The following is a 24,996-nucleotide window of genomic DNA, read 5'->3' on the forward strand; positions in this document are numbered from 1 at the left end:
TCCAGGCTCCGAGCCATCAGCACAGAGCCCAACACGGGGCTCAAACTCGTCAACCGTGACATCATGACCTGAGCCGAAGTCAGACGCTCAACCGACCGAGCCACCCAGGTGCCCCTGGGATTTTGTTATTTAAAATGTTAAAACTTATTACAAATATAGATTCTTGGTTAATGGAACTGCCGTATAATCAGTCAGTGATGCTAGAAACCTGGAGTCATCCCAGATTCTTCCTCCTCCTTTACCCCTGGAGATCTCAAAGAACTTTCAGTTCTGACTCCTGACCAGCCCTCATCCTGCCACTCTCCTCCATCTGCACTGCTACAGTGGTGGGCTGGGTTTCCATCTTGCACTTATCATTGCATTGGCTCCTAAAGGGTCTCTAGGGGAAGGCTCACCCCTCCAATCCATGCTCAACAATTGCTACCAGAATAATCCCTCTACTTTACAGAAACACTGATATACCTTCTTTGCCTAAAATCCTGAATAGCTAAACTCCCTAGCATGGGGTCAACAACCTTCATGGTCTCACTCCAAAAGCTGCTAGAACAGTGGGTTCTCCACGTGTGGATTCCAACTGGTATCATCAGCATCACCTGGAAACCTGTTAGAATTATAACTTCTCAGGCTTCCATGCCAAACCTACCAAATCAGAAACTGGTAAAGGAACCAGAAGTCTGTAGTTTGACAAGCCCTCCAGGTGATTCTGATGATCACTGCAGTTTGAGAACCACCAACCTACTCAATGAGTGAGCGAGTAGAGGGTTGAGAGATCTATCCATATTCCAAACTAAGTTCAAATTCACCCAGTTTTAAGACGTTTCCTGACTGCGCCAGCCCAGGCTGGCCATCTCTTCAGCACATTCATATAAATTCCACACTTATTTAGTCTTCAAAATATAATTTTCCAAATGCAAATATTTTCCTCCTAGATAGCATGATCTTTGAAAGCAGGTATCATGTCTGACATGTTATCTCTTTGGCACTCAAAACAACGCTCAGTATGTAGTGAGAGTGTAAAACGAGACAGAGTTTTAAAGAGGGCATTAATTTAGATTCCTGGTGAGGGCCATTCATTAATTCATCCATTTATCCATGTATCCATTCTTCTATAATTTCAAATATCTATTGAGTATTTTGTGTGTTTATGCTAGGGGTACAATGGTGAGTAAATAAATCTAAATATGGTCCCTACCCTCTTGCAGCAGAGGACTTCATAAACTACAAGTTGCAACCCCATAGTATGGATCACAAACAACATTTGAACAACAACAACAAAGGAGAGAATAGAAAATATCATAGAGGATTATAGGTAGTGAAAATAGGTTATTGCTTCGATAAATTTTTTTTCAGTTAAACAAAGATATGCATACACATATGGAGTCATGATACAAAACAAATAGTTTAAGATAGGTCAATACAAAAAGGAGTTTGAAAAGCTTATTCAAGCAGGTATTTTTAGATCATTCAATAATGTAAGGATAGGAACATAGTTAATATTTGTTGACAACCTACTGGGTTCGGGGTCCTGTTGTGTACAACATCATTTAATTTTCTTGCCAATTTGGAGGTTGGTATCATCCCAGTTTTAGCCCAGAACTGCTGAGGCTCCTCAGGAGGTTAATTACTTTGCCTAGGGCTACAGGAAGCTGGCGTCAGAGCCCTGGACCTATGGTCTTTCCACCATGTGGTCCTGGGTAAAGCCTTCATTTGGGCTCTGTCTTTGGTGTTGGATTACTAATTAATTGTCTGGGGTGTCTCATGGCCCCTCCTCTTTAAAATCTGTGAGGCAGAAATGGGCTTCCAATGTGGTTAATATTCAAAAGGAGCCCACCAACAAATTGTCCCAGGGATAATTACCTCAGCTCTGTTTATAGAAAACCATATGTCGATAATAGCACAATTTGCTATTTGTGAAGAGCTGATTTTCTATAAATCCGGAAAGTTAGTGTTGCTTTTCTATAAATATGGAAATGTTGCTAATCATCACCTCATCTGCTGGAGACCGCTAATAAATCAGAATTCCATTTACATATTAACCTACAAAGAACAAAATATCTACCTTCTTTCCCTTTGACAAATAGAATCATGCACACCCTTCTCTCCACGTTTGATGTTTGTCTAGTTTCTTCTTTGTCATCGTCTCCTCTCTCCCTTTCTCTTTGGATGCCTTTCTTTCTCTCTCTTTCCTCTTTGTTACTGTCTTTTTCTATGTATCTTTGATCCACTATAACTTTAATAATATTTATATTCTACAAAGTGCTTATTTCTAAGAAACATCCCGTGTTGTATATGTTCATATCCTCAAAGAGCTGACCTTGGTATGGAATGATTTAAATGAACGCACTGGCTGGTTTGCTCTGGAGGAATTTTTTGTCCTTGGGTTTGCCTCAGATCCTCTCTGGGTTCACCTCAGAGGATGCCCAAGGCTGTTTTCTTCTAACGTGTCCTTTAGATAAAATGCTTCTCCCTAAAAGACAGCATGAAACCATGCATTGACAATAAAAGGATGTCTTATAATTTTCAGTGTACAGACCTTACAAAAGTCTCTGAATTATAAAACACTGATGAAAGAAATTGAAGAAGATACAAATAAATGGAAAGATATTTTGTGCTCATGAATTGAAAGAATATTGTTAAAATGTCCATCCTACCTGAAACAATCTGTAGATACAATGCAATCTCTATCAAAATTCCAATGACATTTTTCAGAGAACTAGAACAAATAATTCTAAAAATTTTGCAGAATCACAAAAGGTCTCGAATAGTCCAAAACATTTTTAAGAAAGAAGAACACGGCTGGAGGCATCAGACTCCCTAGTTTCAAACTATACTACAAAGCTATTGTAATCAAAATAGTATGGTATTGGCATAAAAACAGGTACACTAATTGATGGAAAAGAATAGAGAGCCCAGAAATAAACCCACAAATGTATGGACAATTGATATATGACAAAGGAGGCAAGAATATCCAATGGGTAAAGGAAAGTCTCTTCAATAAACGATGTTGGGAAAACTGGACCATTAAATGCAAAAGAATGAAACTGGGTCACTATTTATACTATATACAAAAATCTATTCAAATGGATTAAAGACTTGAAAGTAAGACTTGAAACCATTAGGCTCCTAGAGGAAAGCATAGGCAGTAAGCAGTTTGTCTTGGCAATTTTTTTGGATTTAACTCCAAAGGCAAGGGAAATGAAATGAAAATAAACAATTTGGACTACACCAAACTAAAAACTTTCTGTTCAGTGAAAGAAACAATTAACCAAATGAAAGGCAACCTACTGAATGGGGAAGATATTTGCAAATGATACATTTGATAAGGGGTTAATACCCAAAGTATATGAAGAGCTCATATAATTTAAGAACAAGAAAATAAACAATCCAGTCAAAAAATGGGCAGAGAATCTGAAGACATTTTTCCATAGAAGACATACGGATGACCAATAAGCACATGAAAGATGTAAACATCACAAATTATTGGTGAAATGCAAATCAAAACCAAAATGATGTATCACCTAAGCCTGTCAGAATGGCTACTAGCAAAAGACAAGAGATTAGCAAATGTTGGCAATTGTAAATAATGCTGCAATAAACATAAGGGTGCATATATCTTTTTGAATTAGTATTTTCATTTTTTTTTGTATAGATACTCAGCTGTGGAATTGTTCTATATTTATTTTTTTGAGGAACCTACACCACTGTCTTTGCATATTTACCTTTTTTTTTTGTGAGAACATTTAAGTTCTATTCTCTCCGCAAATTTCAATTGTAATATAGTGTTATCAACTACAGTCACCATGTTGTACATTAGGTCATCAGAACTTATTCATCGTATACGTGAAAGTTTGTACCATTTCAACAACGTCTCCCTATTTCTTCCTCCCCCAGCCCCTGGTAACCATTTTTCTATTCTCGGTTCCTATGAAGTTGATTTTTATGGGGGAAGAGGTTCTGCCATGCAGTATTTGTCTATGTCTGGCTTGATTTACTTATCATAATGCCTTCCAGGTTCATCCATTTTGTCACAAATGACAGAATCTGCTTCTTTTTAAAGGTGAATAATATCCCATTGTATATCTATACCATACTTTGTTTATTCTGTCCATTTTTTGACTTACTTTGTTTCCATACTCTGGCTAATGTGAATAATGCTGCTATGAATATGGGAATACAGATATCTTTTCAAGAGAGTGATTTCATTTCCTTTGGATATATTCACAGAAGTCAGATTGCTGGATAATGTGGTAGTGCTATTTTTAATGTCTTGAGGAGCCTCCATTCTGTCTTCCAGAGTGGCTGTACGAGTTTACATTCCCGCCAACAGCACACAGGGTTCTCTTTATTCTATATCGTCACCACCATTTGTGATCACATTATCTTTTTGATAATAGACATCCCAACAGGGGTGAGGTGGTATCTCACTGTGGTTTTGATTTGCATTTCCCTGATGATTAGCGATGCTGAGCACCTTTACATGTCTGTTGGCCATTTGTGAAACTTATTACTTAATCTTCCAAAGATCTGTGCAAGAGGAATGTTTCCTTACTTCTACAGATGAAAGAACGGAGGCTGAAAAGCCCTATCACTAGTAAGTGAAAAATAGACAATACATTCTGAGTTACAGTCCAGGCTTCTTCCCCTTTTATCCCAGCTGCCTTTGTCAGGACTCACATCCTGGGAATAATTCTGACTTATTCTCCCTCTCCCCACACATCTCATTAGTCTGTACCTACAATCTGTGCTTTTCTGTCCATTCCCATGACTATTGCTCACCAGGCTGTGCCGTGTTCTCACTGATGGTTCCCTCCAGCCACACTGACATGTAAAATGAGAAAAGTATCAGAGGCTAGTGGATATTCCATAAATATCTTAGGACAAAGATGGTTCTGGCCTGTTCCGGATGCCTGGTTTTGGGCTAATGTAGACGAATCCTGACACATCTGTTTCAGCTTCTGGGCCCTCTGTCTCTTACAATGCAACATAAAATAGAGTTTCCTATCAGAATCTAAGAATCCAAGTAACTCTGACTGGATACCTTTATCAGGGATGCTGGAATGGAAACCATGCATGGAATAGAAAGTAAACAAATGGTCCTGAAGACCCCAAAGGTTCATGATTCTATGGGTTTTGGCCCTATTGAAAGAAGTCTGTGAAGACCTTACAGAAAATAATTGCTATTGATGTTTCGCTTGTGAAGGAAGCACTGTGTGGTCGCATAAAAACCAGCAGGCAGTGGGGGGGGGGGCGGTAAAAATATTTTTTTTCTGAGATATCTTTGCTCTTCGTGAAGATGCTTCCATCTAAAACTAGCACTTTATGTCTCTGAGTCTCAGTTTTCCCATCCCTAACATATGGATAATAAACTACTTCAAAGGCTGTTAGAAGAATTAACCAAGATATTTTTTTTAAAGTGCTGTGATAGGTAAAACACTGTCAAAACAGCAGTTACTATTATGGATTACAGTTTTAGGTGGGGTCAGTAGGTTGTAAATCATTGAAACAAGGACTATAGAATGAAGATATATGCTAGTGATGTGGTAAAAAGGAATCCAAACTTGGGAGTCAGACCCAAAAGGTACTCATCTTGGTTCTACCATCTAGTAGTTACAGGGCCTTGATCAGGGTACTAAATTTCTCTAATGCTCAGCTTCCTCAAGACCCAAGTAGGAACAATAACCGAGTTTTGTTTGGGAATAATTCACCCGCATCTTGTGTGGTAAATGTTTAGATATTTTTTCCCCTTGAATGCAAGCTATTAGTAATGTAGCACAGCCGTTGAAAACAAGGATTGTGTCACTTACTACCTGTGTGATAACGGGCAGGTTATTTAATCTTTTCAAGTCTCAATTTCCTAACCTGGTGAAGCTGGAAGTATTCACGGCGTTCATCACACAGAGTGGTTATAAGGAATAAGCGGACATATCCACAGAAAATATTTAGCACCCAACAAATATCACTTCCTGAGAAAGGTTCTGAATCAGATTGCCTGGATTCTAATCTCGTCTCCACCATTTATTAGCGAGTGACCTTCAGGCAAATTAGTCATCCTCTTCATGCCTCAGTTTTCTGTTCTTCTAAATGAGACAACGAGAGTCCATACTTCATAGGAGTCTTATGAACACGAAATGAAACTATTTATGTGAGCGTGTAGCCCAGTACCTGGCGTGTATTAAGAGTTAAAACATGTTACCTGCCGTTGCTGCACTATGCTTGTGTTATTATCACCACATGTCTTATTCTTAGCTTTTCTGTTATTAACTCTATAATGTTAACTGCCCTCTCATCTGTAAAGTGAGGATAACCAGACAACCTATTTCACAGGGCTCTGCAATTGGTCAGCTCTGAAACAATGTTCACATGGAAAGGAAATCATTACCATTGTGCCCGGCCTGCAGTGGCCAATGTTTTTGCTGTAGACTTGGAGCCTCAGCAATCATGCCTTCTCCCCCACCTGCCATTTTATTGATCAAGGTCATTCATTTCTGTCCCTGGAGCTTCATCCAGTTTTGGAGGGACTGCTTCTCCCATTTATCAAGGTCACTGTGAATTCTCATCACTATCTTTCAAAGTGTTAACAACTCTGCCCAAATCAGTGCCTGTGTTCCATCATTCCTCCCCCTGATGGATGCCAGATAAAAGTGACCCTGGGAAAGACCCTTCCAGCGAGAGCATGGTACGTTCTGCCTGTCATCGATCATCACCTTCCAGCTAGGGTCCTTGGACCAGCTAGGCTACCACCTAACACACAGGGTAGAAAAAGCCACAGGAACACAGTTAAAACCTCAGAGAAGTTGATGTCAAGTATAGTTTTACATTCTCTTCCTTCCCCTTTCTTCCCTTCCTTTACTCATTCATTCCTTCAGCTTTTCATTCAACAAATAGAAACACGGTCAGCACCGTCTAGGTAACAGTGTGGTTCCTCTCACTGAGGGGGAGTGGAAAGTAACAGGGGTTCTCTTTGCCATAATCATCTGGTAATAGTCAGGAATGATTTACTATGTGGAAAACCAAGTCTGTTACCACCTAAAATGAATTAATTTTTAAAATTCACTGTACTTAAAGATAACGGAAATACTTGGTTTTAATAAAATATATTTGCCTATAGTAACTCCTAATATTGCTCTGTACAATGCATTCACCTCTAATATTCCAGATAATCTTTGTAATACCTTATGAGGAGTTGTATTAGTATATCCCCAATTTTATATAGAGAAAACTAAGGTCCAAAGAGCCTAAGTAAATTGCTCAACACGATTCCATTAGTACTGAATCAATATCTTCTGTTGCGGAGTTTGTGTATTGTCCAAGTATTTATCCCCCCAACATTTCCCCACATTCCGTCATTCGTTCTGATATTATATATGCAGGCGTAGTCTAGCAGAGATGGCAAGACAAGCCAACATTACTGAGCATTTACTATGTGGCAGATACTGGGTTAAACATTTTAAATATACTATCTCCTTTAATCCCCCAGAAGACCTGTGAAGAGGGGCACTTGGGCGGCCCAGTCGGTTAAGAGTCTGACTTCGGCTCAGGTCATAACTCACGGTTCGTGGGTTAGAGCCCTGAGTCAGGCTCTGTGCTGACAGCTCCTGGAACCTGCTTCAGATCATGTGTCGCTCTCTCTCTCTCTCTCTCTACATCTTCCCACTTGTGCTCTGTCTCTCTCTCTCTCTCAAAAATAAACATTAAAAATTTAAAAAAAAAAGACCTGGGAAGAAGACACTATACTCCCCAATTTACAAATTAAGAACTGAAGCTCAGTGATGTTAAATAACTTACTCAAGATCACGCTGCTATTAACTGGTGGAGCCAGGGGTCAAACTCAAGAACACGTGATCTTGCCCCACGTGCTACAATGTCTTAGAGATGTGTTTCTTAGGATTTTCCAAACTACAGGGCATGGCCCATTAGTAGATTGTAAAGAAAGTTAGTGGGTCATGACCAGCATTTAACAAAATGAAATAGAATAAAACAAGATGGAAAATACCAGAGTGCATCAAACAGAGTATGATGAAGTATGGAAACTGATTTTATCTGGATGTGTGTGGGCTGCATCATGGAGTAAAGTTTATTGCTTAGCTTGGGGGGGTAGTAAAAAAGTATTAAAAATACCATCTAGTGTGTTCCACTGAATATAGATATGTATTTCATCACTTTAAATAAAGGAAAAATCATCAGCTGCCATAAGGAAAATATTTGCCATAAGGAGGTATATTAGTTGGTATTCTAACTAACTGGTTTCAGAGAACCAATAGGATATAGAGATTTATTATAAGGAATTGGCTCACACAATTATGGAGTCTGGCGAGTCCCGAGATCTGCAGTTGGCAAGCTGGAGCCCCAGGAGAGCCGATGGTTTAGTTCCAGTCCAAAGGTCGGCAGGCTTGAGACCCAGCAAGAGCTGATAGTTCAGTATGAGTCAAAGATAGGAAAAAAGCTCAAGTCCCAGCTTGGAGGCAGCCAGACAGCAAGAATCCTTTCTTACTCAGAAGAAGGTCAGCCTATTTGTTCTATTTGGGATGTCTACTGATTGGATGAGACCTACCCGCATTAGGGAGAACAATAGACTTTACTGAAGTCTACTGGTTTAAATGTTGAGCTCGTCCAGAAATACCTTCACAGAAACACCGAGAACAGTGTTTGATCAACTATCTGGACACGACTATGGCCCAGTCAAATCGCCACATAAAATTAACCATCACAGCAGGGCAGACAAGGTAGAAAGCTAGAGAGAAATGTAATTGATAACTGCCAAGACTGGCCTGGAAAGTCTCATCTAATGAAACTGTTTATCCAAATGGAAATGAAAGATGGAGTGTTCACTGCGTTCTACCTGAGCTCTGTGGCAGGCAGCTTGCTGAGTGCTTACGTGCGTATCACGGTACTCAGGCCTCTCAGCGCTGCCGTGAACCATCTATGGCTGTCCCGGTTTACAAACAAGGAAAACCAGGCACTGACAGGTAAATGGTGTGTCAAGGTGAAGGCATTGGCTAGAAGCAGGGTGAGGTTTGACACAAGGATTTCTAACTCCCAGCTCAGTGCTTCTTGGGGTATATCTGGATATATATATATTTTAAGTTTATTTATTTATTTTGAGAGAGCACTAGAGAGAGTGGGAGAGGGACAAAGAGGGAAAGAGAGAATTCCAAGCAGGCTCCACACTGTCAGCACAGAGCCCAATGCAGCGCTCGGACGCACAAACCAAGAGATCGTGACCAGAGCCAAAATCAAGAGTCTGACGCTTAACCGACTGAGCCACCCAGGCACCCCACATCTGGCTATTTTATTTCACTTATCTTTTATTTATTTTTATTTTTTAGAACTTATGATCTTAAAAAAAAAATTAAACCGCTGGTGATAGCTTTGAAGGTGGCTAAGTCAGGTTTCAAAAATAACTAAGCGAGAATTATACTCAATATTCTTTTCTAAATGAAGTCTGGGATCAGTTCAACCCACTGATTGGGCACTGTAATTGGGAGAATTGTTAATGGTCAAATTGCCCAGCTTGTGGTGTCTGTTCTGAAACTTAGGTGCAGTCACAGAGCCAGGAGCCAGCATGATGAGCTGGCACCCATGGCACTCAAAGAGGTGAACCTCAGAAGCTTGAAGGTCAGAAAAAGTGTCTAAGCCAGTGATGGCAAGTGGTTTCTATAGCAAATGCTACCCAGATTATGACACGAGACAGGGGCTCAGCCCGACAGTGCTGTGATCAATTAGTAATGTCTGTCAGAGGCAGCAGAATAGAGGAATGAGGGCCCCTGGGCTGTGCATTTTTTATTCCTTTACAAGAATGAGACAGAGGCAGCCCAGATGATTAAACTGTGCATGGAGAGTAATTGGGGTGGGATGAATGTGTAATTTAAGTCCCTCAAATTCTCATACTTTCCATCACATTTATATATTATTGCCGTTGGTTGCTTATAATTCCCTTTAGGAAGGTACTGAGTAGAAAACAACATTTTTCCTTGTTACCCAAAGTAGGAGGCAGGAAACACTTAATCTCTGAGGAAAACACTTCTCATAATCTAATCTGCATCCATTCATCCATCCACCCATCCATCCTTTCATCCTTCCAACCACTCATCCAGTCAATACTCACTGAGAACCCATGATTTCCAGGGACACAGAGATGAAACACACAAATCCATGCCCTGGAAAAACGTGCAGTCAGTTGGGGGCTGAGAATAGTACAACGTGAAAATGCTCAAATAGAAATAAATATAGTAGGAGCGCAAAGGAGGGAGCAGCCACCCTTTCTGACCCTCCCCTTTTCTAGACTCTGAACTTCTAAAAATCAGGCATAGGAGCTTGCCTGATGGAGAAGGGAGCTAGGGCTTTCTGGGTGGAGGGCCTCTTATGACAGTGGCTGAAGCAGCAAACGGGTGAGGGTGAGTGGTAGGAGATGAGTGTCTAGGTTCACCCAAAGGCCAGACTCTGATGTGGAGGGCTGGCCCCTGAGGCCAGTGCATTAATGAGAGCAATCCTGTGGCTGAGCTATGGCAGGAAGAGTGATAACAACGCTAACCTGGAAATGGAGTCAGTATTGGCCTCCAGGGAGCCACAGAGAGGATGACAAGTAGCAGAATGGCAAGCTGCTGGAGCCATGCAAAGGTGACCATTGAGAATGGGAGGGTTCCTGCCACTGGATAAGATGGCTGGCCTTCAAGGGAGCATGCTGTGTGGCCCTGCTCAGCCCATTACCACTGGGCTGTGCCGTACTATTTGCTGGTCTCTCGACTTAACCATACCCCCTTTCTCCTTGGGGCTTTACAAGAAGTAACGTGCTGTTTCCTCTACCTGGATTTCTGCTCCCCTCCCCATACCCTTTCTTCTTTGCCTGGCTCTTGCTTATCCATTCTTGGTCTCTGCTTAGATAGGACCCTTCCAGGCAGGCAGTCTTTCTGTCTCCACAGTTTTGGGTTGGGCATCTTCTTCTTCTTTTTTTTATTTTTTATTTTTTTTTTAACGTTTATTTATTTTTGAGACAGAGAGAGAGACAGAGCATGAACGGGGGAGGGTCAGAGAGAGAGGGAGACACAGAATCTGAAACAGGCTCCAGGCTCTGAGCTGTCAGCACAGAGCCCAACGCGGGGCTCGAACTCACGGACCGCGAGATCATGACCTGAGCCAAAGTCGGCCACTTAACCGACTGAGCCACCCAGGCGCCCCTGGGTTGGGCGTCTTGTTAGATGCTGAACCCCAGTGCACCTAGGATTTACTAGTTACATCACACCATTGCAGCTGCCTGTTTCCATTATGCATCTTGTTAGTGATGCGTTCCCGGAGTCTTGTCCATAGGCTGAAGCTGGTGCACAGTAGAGGCTCAGTGTCTTTCCAACAGGAGAGGTTCAGAATCCAAGCCCATATATGCTGGGCCTCCTCTGGAGCTTTCCTTTACTCTGGAGCGTTGGGGTAGATTCCTAAAGAGTCTGGGCTGGACTGGACAGTGCAGAGGGTGAGGTGGGCAGGAATCTGATGGTGAAGTGTCTTATATTTTATGGCTAAATAGTCTGGGCTGGTCCAGAGGGTCTTTTGCTGTGCCTGCTAACCAACCAGTCACCCTGAACAGACAGGCACGAGATTCTAACAGGCTCCAGGCTTTATCCCCAGTTACCATGACAACCAGACTGCACAGTGATGGATGGTATTGATTGACTGACAGACTCCTGGTGTCTTGGCTTTGTCCCCATCCCCCCAAGTCATTTGCATACACATGGACCTAAGAGACCCTCAGCACCATTCTCCTGATCTTGTCCTGATTTTGAATTTCTAGCTCTATCTTTGAAAGAGCCCCAGCTTTAAAGGGGAAAAAGGTGTGATGATGTCAAAATTACTCCCCAGTGCCACCCTTAGCTCTCTCTCCTCCCATAGGTGACATAATGTGGCATGGAGGACATGGGCTTTGGACATAGACTTTGGTTCAACCCCAGTTCTACTATTTACTTACTGTAGAATTTTGGGCAAGTGACTTAAACTATCTAAGCCTCTGTTTACTTATCTTAAAAATGGGAATAATTCCGACTTCAGCTCAGGTCACGATCTTGTGGTTCATGAGTTCAAGCCCCGTGTCGGGCTCTGGGCTGATGGCTCAGAGCCTGGAGCCTGTTTCCGATTCTGTGTCTCCCTCTCTCTCTGCCCCTCCCCCGTTCAGGCTCTGTCTCTCTCTGTCTCAAAAATAAATAAAACGTTAAAAAAAAATGGGAATAATTGTACCTGTCGTGGAGAGATGTGTGGTTATGAAATAAGATAACACATGGGAAAGCTTTACCTAGCACATAACAGGTACTTAGCAAATGTGGGCGTTCTCTCGGTCTTCACTCATTCAGAACAGTTTATACTGCAGAAAGCTTGATTAAGAAAATTTGTCTTGACAAACGCCTCGGCCTCCATCATTCTCTGATTTTCCAAGCTTAGCATCAGGGACCACGAGCCCAGTCTGGGTATGCTGTAGCATTTGTTGCAATACTAATCACAGGAACACTTGACCATGATGGCTGGTTCTGAGCCAGGCACAATCCCAAGAATTGTACTTGGTGCAGCTTTGCTCACTTAACCATCACAAACAACCCTATGAGGCAGACTCTACAAAAGCCCCCACCTTCCAGATGGGAAACCATGGCACACAGAGGTTCGACAATTTGCTCAGATAGTTGGTGTGCAGAGGTGAATTTTAGCTCAGGTGGTCTCCATTCCAGAGAGACGGAACATCTCTGCTATACTCACTCTCGTCATGGCCACCTCAGCCCCCTCCGCCATACTGCCTCTTGTGTATGGCCAAAATGATCTAGAAGGGCCAGAGTCCCTGAAGATAGCTGTTACCAGTCAGGAGAGAGACCTGAGGTTGTAGTCCCACAACACCCATGGGGAGCACAGATTGCCGCTTTGTAGAATGAGGTGTTCAGGGAATGAAGGGCTCGGTAAGGCCACTGCTACTCACACCACATGAGGAACATTTCTCTGCACAGTTAACACTAATGTGATGAAAGGAAACATCCAAATGCAACCGCATTTGGAGGTAACACACGTTACATCACACCCTGATTCCTGGGCCTGTTTATTTTGGAATTTGGGGCAAGTAACCTAATGATAGTAGCTAAGATCTGTTGAACACTTAATTGTGTCAGACACTGTTTTTAGGGACTCATGTGCGGAAACTATCACCCCCGTTTTTACAAACGGGGAGAATAAAGCCCAAAGAGGTTCAAGTAACATATCTGAACAGAGTTCACATTCTTCACCACAATTACTGCTTTTTCCAACCAGCGAGCCTGCAAAATGGATAAATGCTCCCAGCTCCCTAAGACTGTTGTGAGCCTCCAATGGGATAACACAGAGTGAAAGTGCTTTATAAAATATCATCTCTTAATCAGGTGTGAGATGTTACAAAGATGTCGTGTGTATCATCAACCAAAAGGAAGATCTGTGACTACCGAAACGTTTTAGAGGTATTGTCTAGATTGGCTGGAATCAGCCCATCCCTGAGCAATCCTGGGGGCTTGTCACATGCCAGGGTCTGTGCCAAGACCTGTAAAACCCAGAAGACAATTTTACAAGTTTGCGGTATAATTGGAAGAACAGACCAAGAAACTGACAATTGCTAGGATTCGCTAAATACTATGCTGGAGGGAAAAACTGGGCTGGCGTGAGGGACACACAAGGAGACAGTGGAGACACAGATTTGGATCCCTGGGAGAGAAGGAAGGCTTTCTAGAGTCGAGTGGGAGAGGGAACAGCATGTGAAAGGCACAGAGGGACTTACACTATTATTCTTAGGTGGTTGGGAGAAGCTTGAGTTTCAGTGGATAAACAGCACAGAGGGGGCAGGTAAGTTAGCCTATCCTTCCCAGCTAAACAATCATCTCTTCCAATATTATCACATGAACTGGACCCTATGAGGCTCCCCTTTCCTTCCGAGGCTGTCTTTGGGGATAACCGATGTAGCAAAGCAACACAGCAGACAGACGACCGCAACCTGAATGGCATTTGTTTGTTGCAAAGGGATAAATAATGTCTTACACCTGCTGTTTTCCACCTGATGGTTTCCATCTGAAGAGTGACAGACTTGCTGTGTTCTGCCACCTCAGAAGTCAAGCTGCCTGGTCCTGCCTTTGAGCCACAGTGCTACAGCCTCTCCGTGGAGGTGTGAGAGCAGCTCCCACGCCTGGGCCACAGTCAAGACCAGGCTGGGAAGACGCACTAGACGTGGCGGCCAGGGACATGTCCCCTGGGCTCCTGGCCTGCAGGAGGTCACCACAACAGCTCTTCTTGAGGCCAGATCAGAGCGGGAAGCAACCCAGGGGCTCCCAGTACTTCCTACACTGACCTTACCTCTCTCTCTTTTCTACTCTGGACTTTAGGTCAGGGTGGCTTTTCTGAGCGGAATCTTGCTACTGGGGATGCAAGGTCTGCACACGGTCTCCCTCTACTCTCAACGCGTCCCCACTTTGGCTAATCCCTACTCATCTTTTCGGACTGGCCTCCGATATCCTTCCTCTGACCTCCAAGCAAGACTTAGTCCTGACTCTGTTGCCTTCTTCTGCGGCCCTCATCCCACAGGGCAATAACTGTTTCCTTCCATTTCTTCACCCTTGCCTGTGAGCTCACTGAGAGTAGACACTCTTGAGTCCTCCTTATTTCCAGATGCCTGGCACACAGCAAGGAGTCATTAAGTACTTACCAAACTTGTTTCGGATGTTCCCTAGGTGTTCTGGTATGTTCCTAAAGTTTCAGAATCATGGCTTTGGAAGAGACCTTAAAAGACCACCGGTCAACTCTTCAAGCCCTTCCACAGTGCTCCTTACAGACAAATAGTCAGCCTGTGCTTGGTACCTTCTTGGTATGGGGTGCTCACTGCCTTAAGAAACAACTCCTATCTCCTTGATCTGTGATGATGATTTACCTGACGCTGAGCTTAAACCTGTCCTCCTGTAACTTCTGTTCTTTTGGCCCTCGTTCCAGCCACACAAATAAGCTTACTTCCTCTTCCTCAAGATAACCCTCCAGTGAGCTGAATCTTGTTCTACTTATCTTAGACCTTTCCTCTCTTGTTCAGGTAAACATCCCCAATCCCCTCAAACATTCCCAAAGGATGTTCCCTATTTCATTTTTCCTCCTTTTTCGTTTTATTATGGTAGGAACACTTAGCATGAGATCTACTCTTTTAACAAAGTAACACAATTTCAAGTGGACAATACAGTCTTCTTAACTATAGAGACAATTCTATCTCTAGAATTTACATAACTGAGACATTATGTCCATTAATTAGAAATGCCTTGGGGTGCCTGGGTGGCTCAGTCGGTTAAGCATCCGACTTCAGCTCAGGTCATGATCTCGAGAGTTCAAGCCCCGCAGCGGGCTCCGCGGCGGGCTCTGTGCTGACAGCTCAGAGCCTGGAGCCTGCTTCAGATTCTGTGTCTCCCTCTCTCTCTCTCTGCCTCCCCCCACTCACTCTCTGTCTCTTAAAAATAAATAAACATAAAAAAAAGAAAAAGAAATGCCTCATTTCCCCCTCCCAACTCCTGCCAACCACAATTCGACACTCTGGTTCTATCAGTTTGACTATCTTATATGCCTCATATAAGTGGAATCATGCATATCGGTCCTTCTGTGATTATTTAATTTAGCATAATGTCCTCAAGGTTAACCCATGTTCTTGCATATGGCAGGATTTCCTTTTTTTTTTTTTTTAAGGCTGAATTATCTTCAGTGAATGTCATATTTTCTTATTTCCTTTAAAATGTGGACCCCAGACTTTTGTGCCAGGTTCTGGGTTTCTCTAAGCTGCACAGAGAGAGATGCTCCCCTCCTTTACCTAATTGATTATAATTTTCACCTGGCATTTCACCTGGCTTCATCGTCCTCCTGAGCTGGAAGTTATCCAAAACTCTACAGCCTTTTTCTGCTTTCCTAAGCTGTTCCCATTCCCTGTTGTGCTCGTGCATGGTATTTTCTCCCCAGCTTTCTCAACTGAGTCTCATTTCACTACGCTTGGTCCATCTATCCTTCCAAACCTTCCGAGGGCTTTTTGAATCCTAATTCTTTATCTGAATGATCCTTGGCTTTTCATAGTTACTTCTTCTGGGTACATATGATGAGCCTGGCTGCCAAGTCCACATCCACGGCATTGACAAAGGCATTGACTGAGACAGGGCACAGGCCAGCGCTCTGTGACAGGCCACCAGAGTTCTCTGTAAAACCGTGTTCCCAGATGCACTGAATAGGAATCATCTGGGTTATTTTTTCAAAGACAGAATGCTAATTACTCAGAAATACAGAATTAGAATTGATACAGGTGGGACGCAGGAATCTGTATTTTATTTTTTATTTATTTATTTAAAAAAATTTTTTTTAACGTTTATTTATTTTTGAGACAGAGAGAGACAGAGCATGAACAGGGGAGGGGCAGAGAGAGAGGGAGACACAGAATCGGAAGCAGGCTCCAGGCTCTGAGCCATCAGCCCAGAACCCAACGCGGGGCTCGAACTCACAGACTGCGAGACCGTGACCTGAGCTGAAGTCGGACACTCAACCGACTGAGCCACCCAGGCGCCCCAGGAATCTGTATTTTAAATAAGCACTCCAAACCATGTCACTATGTAGTCCAGTTTGGGAAACATCAACTCCAGGGGTCCCTGAAGTTCAAAAACCGTAACAAATGCCAGTACGGTCCAAAGTGGGTATCTAGGGAGTCCAGCCTGATGGGATGGGGTGAAGCCATGGCACATCATTGTTTGGTTCCATAAATACTGTTGGCCATTGAACAACATGGATTTGAACTGTGTGGGTCCACTTCTAGGTGGATTTTTTTTCAGTAAATAGAGTCCAGGACTGTAAATGTATTTTCTCTTCCTTATGATTTTCTTCACGACAGTTTCTTTTTTCTAGCTTACTTTATTGTAAGAATGTACTCTATAATATGGACAACACACAAAATATGTGTTTATTGGCTATTTATGTTAACGCTAAGGCCTCCCGTCCACAGTAAGCTATCAGTAGTTAAGTTTTGGGGGAGTCAAAGTTACCCTTGGCTTTTCAACTGTGTGAGGGGTCAGCACCCCCAAGCCCCATGTTGTTCAAGAGCCAGCTGCGTCGTCAGGCCACCCGTGCCCACACCCATCTGGGCAAGTGCCGCACGATTCCAGGCCTTTTTCTGCTCTTTCTCCCCTCTCCCTCCTCTGTTCTTTGCTTGACGGAAGCAAGACACCTCTGGCCCTGTGTCTCAGTTCCCAATATGGCTTTCGAGTGGTTTCAAGTCCTGGATTTTGGCCCTGCATTTGACCTCCTCTGCCCCCCACCTCCCAGCTTACTGGGCGTGGTTTCCCATGGGTGTTCTGTAGATAGCTCTGATTGAGCAGCTCCTACAGTTGCCGATGAGGCACTCCATTCCCAGCCCTCGTGTTCTGGAACACGCAACTCTCAGGAGACACCTTCGCTTTTGTTTGGTATATTGTCCCAAACCTGCTAGCTTCTCAAGGACAAAGGCTTACTTATTCAGATTTGTATCATACTCCTATTACTTTAGCTCACAGTGCCTACACTGCCCAACACACGATGTGCCGGGGATGGTACGCAGTTGGTGTTTACTAAATTTTTCTCTCTAACAGCAGAATTCTTTAGTCTGATGTGATAATTGGAATTAGTGAAAATACCACCGGCTTCTAAGCGAGCCAGACTTGAGTTTGAATCTCAGCTCCACCATTTCTTTTTTTTTAATGTTTATTTATTTTTGAGACAGAGAGAGACAGAGCATGAACGGGGGAGGGTCAAAGAGAGATAGGGAGACACAGAATCCGAAACAGGCTCCAGGCTCTGAGCTGTCAGCACAGAGCCCGCCCGACGCGGGGCTCGAACTCACCGACCTCGAGATCACGACCTGAGCCGAAGTCGGACGCTCAACCGACTGAGCCACCCAGGCGCCCCTCAGCTCCACCATTTCTTAGCTGTATGACCTCAGGCAAGATAATTAACCTGTATGAACCAAGGGCGTCTCAACCAGAACAGAGAATGTGGCTAGGTGTCCAAGGATGCTTTCAGCTCTCACGTCGTATGATCCTTAAGTCACAGACCTTCCCTTGCTGGCTGGTACCCTACATCGGTGTCCCCGGAAGGCAAATCTTTGCAGTGAGGCGGTGCCGCTTAAATCGAACTGGATTTCTCTTTCCCCTGTTGCGCATGGCAGGCTGTGGCAGACCGTGCATGAGCAGAAGGGCCCTGCAGACAGCCTCCGGCCTCCCCCACTCCGCCCCATCAGCCTGCCCTGGCACTGTAAGCCCACGGCCCTCCACCATCCCCCACTTGTAATCACTCTGGCTTCTGCCTGTGAATTCCTTTCCCCCGCTTTTGTTGCTCACTGGGGAAGCATTTTTTAATCAAAACAATTAAATATGCTAAATCTTCCTCAATTAGTAATGCATCAACAATTAAAAGTGCTTGAATAGAAGTGGCCGAGGAAGCCCTGTGCTTGGTGCTGCGTGCTGGTGCTCACAGTGTCCAGCCTCCCAGGCACCAGGAGCTCAGCCGTGATTCAGAAACACGTGCCCACAGGCAGGGGGCTGCGGCTCAGGTGGGCCCGGAGATGGGCAAATCCAGCCGCTTTCTCTGCAAACGGGAAAGTGAGGCCCAGTGCCATCACCAGCCTTTTCTCAATGCACACAGGGTGCCTATGACTGGGATTGGTTTCATTTTACTTAAAAAAAAAAATGTACGTATTTAAGGCATACAACATGACGATTTGATATATGGAGTGAAATTATTACTACAGTGAAACTGATGTTTTTATTTATTTTTGAGACAGAGAGACACAGAGCATGAGCAGGGGAGGGGCAGAGAGAGAGACACATACAGAATCTGAAGCAGGCTGCAGGCTCTGAGCTGTCAGCACAGAGCCTGACGCGAGGCTCGAACTCACGGAGTGTGAGATCATGACCTGAGCTGAAGTCGGACGCTTAACTGAGCCACCCAGGCGCCCCATACACTGAAGCTAATTAACATATCTTCTCCTCACAGAGTTACCTTTTCCTGTGTGTATGGGATGAGAGCACCTGAAATCCACACTTTCCAATTTTTCAGTATTTCATATGTATAATTAACTATAGTCATCAGGCTGCAATTAGATCTCTATACTTACTCATCCTACAGGACTGCAACTTTGTTCTCTTTGACCAGCGTCCCCCCCCCCCCCACCCCCAACCCCACCTCTGCACCTCCAGCAACTACCTTTCTACCTCTGCTTCTGTATATATTTATTTGGTTGTTTTAGGGTCCACATATAAGCGACATCATGCAGTTTTTCTCCTTTTGTGCGTGGCCTACTTCATGTACCATAATGTTCTCCAGCCTCATCCATGTTGTTGCAAATGACGAGATCTCTTTTTTTTTTTTTAGGGCTGAATATCATATATATCACATATGATAATCAGATGTATGTAATAGTCATACACGCATATTTATACATACGCCATAATTTCCTTATCCACTCATCTAAGTGACTGAGATTTAAATTCAGGATTCCTGGGGCGCCTGGGTGGCGCAGTCGGTTAAGCGTCCGACTTCAGCCAGGTCACGATCTCGCGGTCCGTGAGTTCGAGCCCCGCGTCCGGCTCTGGGCTGACGGCTCAGAGCCTGGAGCCTGTTTCCGATTCTGTGTCTCCCTCTCTCTCTGCCCCTCCCCCGTTCATGCTCTCTCTCTCTCTCTGTCCCAAAAATAAATAAACGTTGAAAAAAAAAATAAATTCAGGATTCCTGACTTTTGAGATTCTTTCCGTCAGAAGCCCATACCAAAGGACTCATGGCATATATTTATTTATTTACTCACCTTTTTCACCTATCAACTACTTATTCTGAAAGTAGTTACTGAGCGCCTCGTCCACAACAGACACTGTGCCACTATGCCGACAAGAGAGTGGTGAATAAGGCACAAATCCTTGACCTCTAGCCACAGATAAAGCTGGACTCTGTAGCGAGGGCCGGTATCTTGCTCTAGTTGACCTTTCTAGCCTTACCTTGCCAGCCCGACCAAGGATTGGAAACTCAGCTCTATTCATTTACAGATCGAGGGCTTGGGACAAAATGACCTTCGTGCTTTGAGAATTATATGCCTCATCTAGAAGACTCAGATTCCTCCGTGGGTCCTCAGATGTAAACAAATATGGAGACAGCTAATGTGGGACTCACAGTTCTCGTGGGGTCAGAAGGCAGGCCCGACTTCCCGTGGAGATCTATCCATCTTCTAAAGGCAGTCTGGCCTCTCCAGGGTAGGAGGAAGACCTGGGCAAAAAGAATTGTGCAAATATGATCATTCCTGCCCAAACACACACACTGGTAGTTCTGAAGAAGGAGGGAAGTATTCTGATCCAAATATGCTTCATGGAGTACATGACATTTGAACTGGAGCTTGAGTAGACTTTGGAAAGATGGTGAAAGAGAGAGGAAGGAGCAACGAGTTTAAAATGGCAGCACGAAAATGGTGCCGATCACGGGCCAGGTACTGTGTGAGGCACAGGCATTTATGGAGATGGATGAGACAGAATCCCTGCCTTGAGGAGGCTCAGTGGAAAATGTGCAAAGGAAAGGGAACTAGCACTTTTGAGCAGCTAGTATGTGCAATACATATTCCTTCTCATTACCAGAATTATCTGGGTTTGAACCACACACAAGGGAACACTGAGATTGGGTTAGAGGATTGGGATTTCACCTTAGCTCTCTGAGGCTCCAAAACCAAAGCTAGCTTTTCCTGCTGTGAGCTGGTTGTTACGTATTCACAGTCTTTAAGCATCTCAGCATTTTGTATCTCTCTGTCTCCCTGTGACAGGCATTACCAGCACAGATATCAAGAAATGCTTCGGAGGCTTTGTGGGCATTGACTATGATTACACAGACAGCATAAAAACTGAAGGACGTTTATCAGCAGAACGTTGTGAAAAAACCGGAGGTGGCAATACTAGTAAGTATTTAGTAATGGGTCCCTAAAAGAGAAGCTAGACTTTTCCTTGGACACACACTCAGGGCACAGACACTCTTTTCCCCTTCAACTGGTTCCATTTCAGTCAATGGTCATGCTGTATAGCTGCTAAATACCCAAACCAATAACCGGTTGTGGCTCTATTTTGAATTAACCATGTACTGACATCACCTTAGAAATATGTGACTTCTAGATTTCGAGCACTAGACAAAGATCTAAGTAAGAACTGGGATGAAGGGAATGTACAGACAGAACCTGGACAGTTGACTGTTGAGATAAAAGCCCACTGGGTCATAGTCTGCCGAGAGAGGACAATATAGTTACCAAGCTCAAAGAACAATTATTAGAGAAACTTGTATACGGATATTTTTGGCATTTCCTGAATAAGGCAGTGAGTGTTCATTCATTCATTCATTCACTCATCAAATGTATTGGGGTTCAGGTTACTCCCACTGTGTTGGCTACTCATGCCTCGGGGCCTTAAGTCAAATACTTTCTTCTCCGCGATGCCCTTCCCTCCTCTCTCCATTTACCTGGTCATTCACTTTTCTAGACAACTCACCTTTTGTCCTGACAATCCTCCCTCCCCACTGTAGATCTAACTGCCTTTTTCTCTATGCCCCTTCTATGCCCCATAGAGACATTTGTCACAGCACCTATGATACTTAATTGAACCTACTTGGCAGGTAGCAGGCACTGAGTACACATGTGGCATATGAACGAATAAATGCGTGCACGAATGAATCCTCATCCGTTTCTCCATCCTGTCCCTCCGCCATGCGGGTCTGGTCTGGGCTGTCCTCCCAGTGTCTGCTCTAATTCAGAGGATGGGTCTAGTTCTAGGTCTTGGTCCTTCCCTTCCGGTTGTCCTGCTAGTTCACTGAGCAAGGTGGAAGAACGGGAGACAGCTGTAAGGGGAGCACATAAACTGTCCCGAATCTCATCAGTGGAGCTTGCCAACCAGTCCTTTGGCTTCTTGGAAACTGAACTAACGCACTTATCTTCTTGCTGGCAGACAAAGACAGGCTGGCCATGGCTGTGGAAGACATCATTTCTCGAGTGCGAGGTGGCAATTCTGGCTGGGGCGGTGGCTTGACTCAAAACGGGAGCACCATTACGTATCGTTCCTGGGGGAGGTCATTAAAGTATAATCCTGTTGTTATTGATTTTGAGGTAAGTCTTTTCGCACTTGAAGAAACTCTACGTCCATGAGGAATGAAAGTGAAGCAGACCAGATCATTTCATATTTCTTATTATGAGCCCATCAAAGAACAAGATTAAATGTAACGGCACACTGATCTGGTGGCCTTCCCGCCGCCTGACTACAGGGAGCCTGTGACTTTAAACCCAGGCCACACGACCTCCGGGAGCAGAAGCTTAACATCTGGGCAGAGCCTAGTTTTACACTCGTAGTCCCAGAATTTCTTCAGAATTAGGCCACATTAAAAATAAGAACTTTCATTTATACAGGAAAGACTTTAAAGTCACATTCGTTCAGTCGAGGGTTGGCAAATTTTTTCTGGGAAGGAGCTGATAGTAAATGTTTTAGGCTGTGTGGGCCACAGACAAACTCTCATACAAATTCTTCTCCTTCTTTTTTACAAACTTTTACATATGTAATAACCATTCTCAGCTCAAAGGCCATACAAGAACAAGCTGTGGTACCAAGATGTATTTGCTGCCCTTGCTCCAAGTGATCTCATCCCCTTATCACAATGAACCTCTGGTCCAGAAGTGAGTCTCACTATTTAAAAGATTAGGAAACTGAGGCTCCGAGGAACTAGTGATCCATTTATAGTCACAAAGCTCATATGTAGCAATACTTGATCTCAGACCTTTGGACTTCATGACCAGTTTCTCACATCCCTCTACCCTAGCACCTTCCTTAAAGCCATGGTTCTCAGCCATGGGGGGCGACTTTGCTCCCCAAGGGAAATTTGGCAGTGTCTGGAGACAGTTTCAGTGGTCACAGCTAGAAGGTGCCACTGGCATCTCGTGCGTAGGGACCATGGATGCTGCTAAACACCTCACTATGCACAGACAGCCCCCATAAGAAAGAAATATCTGACTTCAAACATCAACGGCGCTGAAGTTGAGAAACCCTGCCTTAAATCATTAACTTCGGAAAGGCAGTAAAATTGTATTCAAATTGCAAAGGAAATGGATTGGTCTACCAGTTGTCAAACTATTTCTATTCATACGCAAGGATAGTCCATTAAGAAAAGAGTTGTATTTTGGGTTTTTATGATTACTTTCTCACCCATTTTCTCTTGACTCTTGTCCATTTTCTACATATATTTAAAATCCCGGGTATGGATACATTTCTCTTCTTAAAATATATACCAACAGTTGAACCTAAAAGTCTATTATAACACCCTGCTCTCTATGAAGAAAGAGGTCAGATGGATTAACCCTGATCTCATTTCTTCTCCAATAAGTAAGGGACCATTTTCACGCACCTGTAATTCACATAGGGTCTGAAAATTGCTATCATCAAGCTATTAGTCATTTGGTCAAAAAGTGTAAAATTGATATCAGGAGCAATATATAAACTTTCACGGACAAGAGGTGAACTTTGTGTTTGCCTTGAACAAAGCTCCCAAGGGGAAGTCTGATGTTAATGATTTGGAGAAGACCGAATACCAACTTGGGGGAAAGAGAGCCTAGGTTTGGGATGAGAAAGATATAAGTTGGATCATGGCTCAGCCACCTTTTCAGTGTATAGCCTTAGACAAGTTACTTCATTTTCTGAGCCCTAGTTTCCTGGTCTATAACATGGAGGTAGTAACATATTACATCACAAGGTTAGGGAGAGAGTAGTGAGTATTTAGTGAATGACAGTTGAAGAAACAAGCTGATGGAAGCTAAGTAAGCTGGCCAAATCTCATAGCTGGTAAATGGCAGAGACCAACTTGAGCTCTGTCCCACAGACTCTAACATTCACAATCTCTTCACAACACATTTTGGCCCTGAGAAGTTTGGATTTGATGCATTAAGGAGCTGGTAGGTTGTGGAGCAGGGAGGTGACAGCGCTAAAGCTATATTTTATATATTTTACTTATATTTTTATTGTGTGTTTATTTTTGAAAGAAAGAGAGAGAGCATGAGTGGGGGAGCGGCAGAGAGAGAGGGAGACACAGAATCCAAAGCAGGCTCCAGGCTCTGAGCTGTTAGCACAGAGCCTGATGTGGGGCCTGATCTCAAGAACCACAAGATCATGGCTTGAGCGGAAGTTGGATGCTTAACTGACTAAGCCACCCCGGTGCCCTGAGCTGTATGTTAAAAAGAGGATGCTTACAGATACATGAAGGATGAACTGAAGGGCTGGGAAGAGAGAGAGACAGACTACAGATAAGGAGGTTAGCCAGGGGATTATTTGGAACCTGATGCTCAGAGAGAAGACAGTGTCTTATTTGCATGTCCCCATGGTAGCTTAGCGGTGATTATTTATGGCAGGTACTGAGATTGAGTGAATATGGGAATTATGTTATGTTATGATGCTATGTTACATATTATTATGTGTTATGTTACATCATGTTGCTAATATCACACCACTTGCCTTCTCGGAATCTGTTTTACCTTTAAAATGGGAAGAAGATCATGGCCAATATCTTTCCAAGCTCAAAGATTCTTTTTATCCACCCTTCTTCCCTTCTTTCAGTCCCCACCTGCCCTTCCCAAGGAGTCCCTTTCCTCTCCCTGAAGCGTCTGGGATTGAGAAGTGAGAGATGGGGGGCTGAGTGCTGAGTCCCGCTGGAAGGTCACAGGGAAGTGGCCCAATGGTCTTAACCTTCCCTGAAATTAAGAGTCATCTTTAACTAGGGCCACAGGGCGGCCCATTCTGCATGCACTTCCTAACAATGGGGCCAAACTTTCTGAACTTCCAGTAAGTGGTCGCCTGCCCTTGGCTGGCCGCCCAGCCAGTCCTGACATGACCAGCCTGGTGACCTCAGCTGCGGCCTGTGACAACAAGCCAAGGTCTGTTTGTCACTGATCTTTCTGTACACATTTCCAGGAACCCACTCGAGGCC

At 43.8% G+C, this 24,996-nt stretch overlaps 1 protein-coding gene across 1 annotated transcript in view; it reads left to right on the forward strand.

Moving 5' to 3' along the window:
* The window catches only part of C8A (complement C8 alpha chain), a 68,470-nt gene that overhangs the window by 37,438 nt on the left and 6,036 nt on the right, over positions 1-24,996 (forward strand). Inside the window, 2 exon segments of the mRNA XM_030326581.1 lie at positions 20,816-20,947; positions 21,981-22,138. Of these exon segments, the coding sequence (XP_030182441.1) occupies positions 20,816-20,947; positions 21,981-22,138 (290 nt within the window).

This window comes from Lynx canadensis, chromosome C1 (genome assembly GCF_007474595.2).
Source record: "Lynx canadensis isolate LIC74 chromosome C1, mLynCan4.pri.v2, whole genome shotgun sequence".
In the NCBI taxonomy this organism is placed as follows: Eukaryota; Metazoa; Chordata; class Mammalia; order Carnivora; family Felidae; genus Lynx; species Lynx canadensis.